This window comes from Nerophis ophidion, linkage group LG02 (assembly GCF_033978795.1).
Source record: "Nerophis ophidion isolate RoL-2023_Sa linkage group LG02, RoL_Noph_v1.0, whole genome shotgun sequence".
Lineage (NCBI taxonomy): Eukaryota > Metazoa > Chordata > Actinopteri > Syngnathiformes > Syngnathidae > Nerophis > Nerophis ophidion.
In genome coordinates, this window is record NC_084612.1 from 32,656,640 (window position 1) to 32,663,487 (window position 6,848).

Sequence of the window (6,848 nt, forward strand, 5' to 3'; positions counted from 1 at the left end):
GACGCACTAACCACTCTTCCACCGTGAAGCCCCGACACACAGTCAATTTGAAAAAAAAAAAAAAAAAAAATTTGAAATCTGAAAAATCCCTCCTTTTCGGGACCACCCTAATTTGGATAGATTTCACCAACAGGGGTGCAAATGAGTTCTCTATTTTTTGTTTTTTGTAAGGTGCTTAAGGCCGATGACAAAAGAGTCGCGGACCACAGATGGCCCCTGTGCCGCACTTTGGGCAACCCAGCTGTAGAAGCTAACTGTTAATGGCCACTATAGTCTTAGTACCGTAGTGTATTTGTTCATCCTATGGTTACATATGGGATGCGGGTTGTTTTTATGTCAGGACCGCAAGTCGTAAAATCAGCTGTTCACCTGTGGAGTTTTTTTTGGGGTATGAACAGGAAAGTCCTTACCGTCTCGTTTTATCATACATTACTGCCTTTGTACCTGTCAATGTTTACTTTTGTATGCACATTAAATCAACAAAAAATCCTGACTTTGGAGCAATGTTCACGGACTCAAGTATTTGGCTCTCAATCAGATGCAACTGTTTTCTGTTTTGGGACCATGATTTTGGTCCTAACTTATTCACTGGTCCTCATATGGAAGGTAGTTTTCCTTGTTAATGTCTCAAGAAGGGTAGATAATACAATAACAGGATATACACCATGAAATGAGAGATATTGTAGTTTTTCCATTCCAAAAAAGAAAGATAATGTAAGTCAAACTCAGAGTCAGTTACCATGGTAACTTACTCTTTGAACAAAACCTGCTCACTGGCAGGTTTTCTTGAACAAACTGAGTTTTTTCATGTCTCCTCCCTACTGGCAAAGTTGGGAGAGTGGCCGTGCCAGCAATCTGAGGGTTACTGGTTCAATCCCCACCTTCTACCATCCTAGTCACGTCCATTGTGTCCTTGGGTAAGACACTTCACCCTTGCTCCTGATGGGTCCTAGTTAGCGCCTTGCATGGCAGCTCACGCCATCAGTGTGTGAATGTGTGTGTGAATGGGTGAATGTGGAAATACTGTCAAAGCGTTTTGGGCTCCTTAAAAAGGGGTAGAAAAGCGCTATACAAGTACAATCCCCGTTTCCATATGAGTTGGGAAATTGTGTTAGATGTAAATATAAACGGAATACAATGATTTGCAAATCATTTTTTAACCCATATTCAGTTGAAATATGTTCTCTGTTGTCCTCTGTGTTTTTTATACACTCTGATTTCTATATTACTGTTTTAATTGATTTTACCCTTTAAAATAGTTTTTAATCATATTTGTTTTTATATTGTTTTTATTGGTTTTATATTTATTTATTTTTTGTTTTTATTCAGTCATTGGTGGAGCATAATATATACATATATATATACTTTTTTATATTATTTTATTTATTTATTTATTTTTTTTACAATTGTTTTTAACATGGCTGTGCAGCACTTTGGAAACGTTATTGTTGTTTAAATGTGCTATATAAATAAAGTGGATTGGATTGGATTGGATTGGAATATGCTACAATGACAACATTTTGGATGTTCAAACTGGTGACACTGGTGTGTTGTCATGCATTTGAGCTGTGTTGGTAGGAGTGACATTAATAATATGTGCCCTTGTCTTCATCGCCATCATCCTCATCAATGAATCATTGCTTCCAACAGCTGGGAGCCACACTGTGTGTAAATAACCATGTGTGTCTTACAATACTGTACATGACTTATAAACACCCACTATCTGTGTTTATGTTTATTTGCTTGTCTTTTTTTTCCAGTCTAATAAACAAGCACCAAAACATCAGGTCAAGTTCCTTGGTTTCAGAGCTTTCCACTTGCTAAACAATAAGGGTATAGGTCAAAGGTAAAGCTTAATTTGGAAAAACAAGAAAAAAAAGACTTTTATGTATTTTGTATATTTAGTCTCCAAATATGATACATGTAGAAAGTAGTAAAGTTTTTGGTTTTGGTTGACTTTGATCCCAAGAAAGCGGTCAGAAGTCACTAGTTCACCAATCAAACTGAAACAAACCACATGTGGAGTCATAAGATAAAGGCTTTTATAATATGTTATTATGATGTCGACATGCTGCCGTTGTTTTTTAATTGTGTATTTATTTTATAGTTGGTTACTATTTTCATTACTGCACCTTCCGTTTTCCTAGGGACTCTTAACTTTTTTGACCTTGTTGACCATCATTTCTACTCCAATATTAACACTGAATTATTAATCATACTCTTGAGTTTAATCGTATTCAATAAATATATACAACCTACTTACAGTATATTTTCTTTTCTTTTTAAATGATTTAAAAGCCGATGTTATTCACAGAGATTAACATTTATTTAACAGACTGATTAGAAAAATAAATACTAACCATCAGTGACATGCGGTGATGTGGGCGGGTTTTGGTGCTCGCGGGGTGTATAACATAGTCAGGAATTGTATGGATGCAAAGGATTCTGGGTATTTGTTGTGTTGCGTTTATGTTGTGTTACTGTGAGGATTTTCTCCCGAAATGTGTTTGTCATTCTTCTTTTGTGTGGGTTCACAATGTGGCGCATATTAGTAGGAGTGTTAAAGTTGTTTATATCACAACCGTCAGTGTACTCTGTGTCACCCAGTATGCCTTCCAGTCGTGTGCGTGCATCTGCGGAAGCCTCTCACAACATGTTGCTGGACTGGCAAACAGTTTGTACATGTTGTAGAAGGTGTTTAAGGCAATGGCTTCATAGCATGCCCTTATTTTTGTCATCTGGGTGACCACCAGCAGATATTGGCAAGAATAAGTGCGGCTCCCATTGTCTTCCTCATTTTGAGAAACGGGTTGAAATGGCTCTTTTAGTGGTAAAGGTTGCCGACCCCTGTTCTAGGACAATTGTGCCAGTATCAATATTTGAATAAATTCCCGCTTTTCCTGAAATTCCCAAATTTACAGGAAATTCCTATTCAAATGAATGGACGTATTCATAGTTCTACAATAACCTAAATTCTCAAAATTAGCGCCAATTTTAAACAAGATTTTGACCTTTCAACCATCCCCACAGTATTCTTCAGATATATATATTTTCCCATAATTTCCCAGAAATACGTTACACACATACAGTTGTTGACAAAATACACTGTACATTATATACCTCAGCAAACTAAACTATGGAAATGTATAATATACAGTAATTCATATAGCAATAAGGTCTCACTGCACAGCAGACAGCAGTTAGCCGAGTCATTGCGCAATCCACGGGAGGCTCAGTTTGCTGTGACTCACCGCAAGTAATTCTCAGTATTAGAATGGCAATTCTGGGAATTACGAAATACTCATTCTTAATTCAAACTGTGATTATGTCAACATTTTTTAACCAATTCCCAAAATTCCAACACCAGTCCATTCACATCATCGAGGACAATTGTGCCAGTTTCAATATTTGAATAAATTCCCGCTTTTTCCGAAATCCCCAAATTTCCAGGAAATTCCTAATCAAATGAATGGATGTATTCATAGATCTACAATGACCTAAATTCTCAAAATTAACGCCAATTTTAAACCCGATTTTGACCTTTCAACCATCCCCACACAGTATTCTTCAGATATATATATTTTCCCAGAATTTCCTCCCCATTGACAATCAATGGGCATCTAATGCATATCCCACATTTCTCAACTGATTTGAACCGTTCCAACATCCACACACTACATTCACCCTGGACATTCAAACATTCCAGTTCCACTCACGCTTATCGGTGGTCTGGCGGCTTGCTCACATTGGGCATTCACACACAACTGCTACCGGAATTGCAAATTTGTGTTATTGTTATTGTTGTTATTTTCTTTTCTTCTGATGATGATGTTTCCTGCTCATTTTGTTTGACTTTTTATGCACGTATGTGAGACCAGCTTGGCTTTTATTTCCCACAACTTTTAATATGGAAGTCTTGATCATATTTCATGACTTGTTTGCGTGAATGAGGATCCTGCTATGATATGTTGTGATACTGTACTAACTACTGTATTATGTGCCTTTCCATCTCCTCTTAGCATTCCAATGCGCATTCTCGGAGAGTTACAGTTTCTACCTGTAAAATATCTACTAGTGATACTGTGAAGGTTCTTCCCCGTGACTTGAGGCAAGACTCCCTGTCCTGGCAGCTGCACCTGTTCCAGGCCAGGTGGGAGGGCCTGGCCCGCCCTTTGCAAGTCCTGCTCTCAGTTCAGAGGAGCAGGCAGGTGAAATGTGGCCCAACAGGTCTGATGGGAGCTCAGAGAGAAAGCAAGCGAGCATTTGCGTGGTTGCTGAGAGACTGAGGAGCCTGTCAAGACAGGTGGACTGTGCTGCAGCCAGACCGGGAATCGAACAATGACCCCGCTGTGTTGCAGCGTGCGAACCTGTGCGGTTATACTGTACTCACCTTGCTTTAACTAGAGAGGAAGCAGTGAGAGGAAGAGTGGGAGGAGGGTCTGCAGGGTCGGGGAAGGCAGGGAGACACCAAGTGGAGCCGTGCAACGGACACAAGAGGAGACATGCTTCACTCCGGACATGGACGATCTTTTTCTAGCACCACGACTACGGAGAACTCTCCAGAGTCTGGCAGTGAGGTAAGAAAGTACAACAGACATATGCACTCTTCCTCACAACCTTCTTCTTCTTCTCTTTACGCTACTCGTTTGCAAACACTAATGTGTGTGTTTTGACCCCTCCCTCCACTGCTGTACTCCCATGCATTTTGTGCATGTTCTCTCGTTAAACAGTATGTGTTGTACAGAATGTGTGTAACAGAAGAATATGCAGTGTAAGAGGAGCTGAATGTGCTGCAGGCAGACAGCTTTCATGTTTATTTTAACACTGATCTGACACAACACTACTTAAACATCAACAGTCAACTCAGCCTGCTTGCACAACTACTAAGTACTCTATTTGCACTTCAGCATACTTATTTAAACATTTGCATAATATTCATAGAATTTATTCTATAGCTTTGATATTTTTCCTTAAATTACTATGTGGTTTTATGAAATAGTCATTTATTTGTATCTGATTTAGTTTTTATTATTTTATAATAATAACATTTTATTGTATTTATTTTTGAAAAAATAAATCAAATAATAACAAAGTACAAAGACATCTTCAAAAAAACACTAACTTGCTTCCACATAAATAAATGAATTACATTAATTTTACCAGGCGCCTTTCAAGGCTTTTAAAGTCGCCGTAGAGCAAATAAAAGCATTTAAAAATTACTGTCGTCCCGTGTTTATTTTTTAAAATTTTAATTGGTTCCAGACATGAATTTCTGGAGGGCTTCACGGTGGCAGCGGGGTTAGTGCGTCTGCCTCACAATAAGAAGTTCCTGCAGTCCTGGGTTCAAATCCAGGCTTGGGATCTTTCTGTGTGGAGTTTGCATGTTCTCCCCGTGAATGCGTGGGTTCGCTCCGGGTACTCCGGCTTCCTCCCACTTCCAAAGACATGCACCTGGGGATAGGTTGATTGGCAACACTAAATTGGCCCCTAATGTGTGAATGTGAGTGTGAATGTTGTCTGTCTATCTGTGTTGGCCCTGCGATGAGGTAGCGACTTGTCCAGGGTGTACCCCACCTTCCGCCCGATTGTAGCTGAGATAGGCGCCAGCGCCCCCCGCGACCCCGAAAGGGAATAAGCGGTAGAAAATGGATGGATGGATGGATGAATTTCTGGATCTCCGCAAAGCAGGAATCATTCATTATAAATAAAATATTTTCAAACTTGTTTACAACCTTATAAACAAACGTTTAACATTATTAGCGCATTTTACACATTAAATACCACACTTTGGTCACATTTACGCTCTTTTAATTAAATATAGTAATGCTTTCTGAGGCTGAGCCAATCAGTGGCCACAATACTGAACAATAATAATATTGATTGATTTGGTTTCATCTAGTGGCCAATACTACTGTAGTAAGGATATTTTTTTAGTTCATTCAGCCAACCTTTTACTTGAAAATGCTTAGTATAGGACCAAAAATATTGTATAATTCGTTTTTAAAAAAATATCCCCCAAAAATCTGCCATGTTGTGCAGCCACAACATTTGAAGCGCGATGTGGCGAGAAACGACTGTACAATCGAACAGTTAAAAATGTAAACATAATCGAAGCTTACAGCAGAGCAACAATGGAAAAAAATTATGTTCTAGGGCAGGGGTCGGGAACCTTTTTGGTTGAGAGAGCCATACAAGCCAAATATTTATAAAAGTATTTCCGTGAGAGCCATATATATATATATATATATTATTTTAACACTGAATACAACTACATGCGTACATTTTAAGAAAAATCAACATTTTTAGAGTGTAATACGTCTCTTATTCTTTTTAATAACATTGTTATTCTGAGGCTAACCAAAAATAAATAAAATACTTCTTACCATTAATCCGACTTCTTGAACAGGTGCGGTAGAAACCGGATAGATGGATGAAAATGCATGAGAATGGTTTGTATTGTTAACGTTATTTTTGACACTGTGATTACCAGCTGAATTATTAATTACTTATCATGTTGAGCAATGTCAGCTAAGATTTATCTGAGAGCCAGGTGCAGTCATCAAAAGAGCCACATCTGGCTCTAAAGTCATAGGTTCCCTACCCCTGTTCTAGGGTCAAATTGTGACCATGAAAAAACCTTTATTATTTCAAAACGCAAGTTTTTTTTCTTCAGTTGCCATACAAGTGTAAAAATAAGTTAACCCAAGATAGCGTCTTAACATTGTAAAATGTCATAAAAGTGAAAAAACTAAGTTATATTAGGCTGAAAAACAATAAAACACTAAGGCTTAACAGAAATGACAAATGGCATATCTTTTGGTGACATTTATTGACTGTCATAAAAGTGT

The 6,848-nt window shown here is 38.2% G+C and overlaps 1 protein-coding gene across 1 annotated transcript in view; it reads left to right on the forward strand.

Moving 5' to 3' along the window:
* Window positions 1-4,259: 4,259 nt before the first annotated feature.
* The window catches only part of polr2m (RNA polymerase II subunit M), a 53,892-nt gene continuing 51,303 nt past the window's right edge, over window positions 4,260-6,848 (forward strand). The window contains exon 1 of the mRNA XM_061893557.1: window positions 4,260-4,577. Within this exon, the coding sequence (XP_061749541.1) occupies window positions 4,503-4,577 (75 nt within the window). The 5' untranslated portion in view covers window positions 4,260-4,502. The remainder of the gene's footprint in view (window positions 4,578-6,848) is intronic.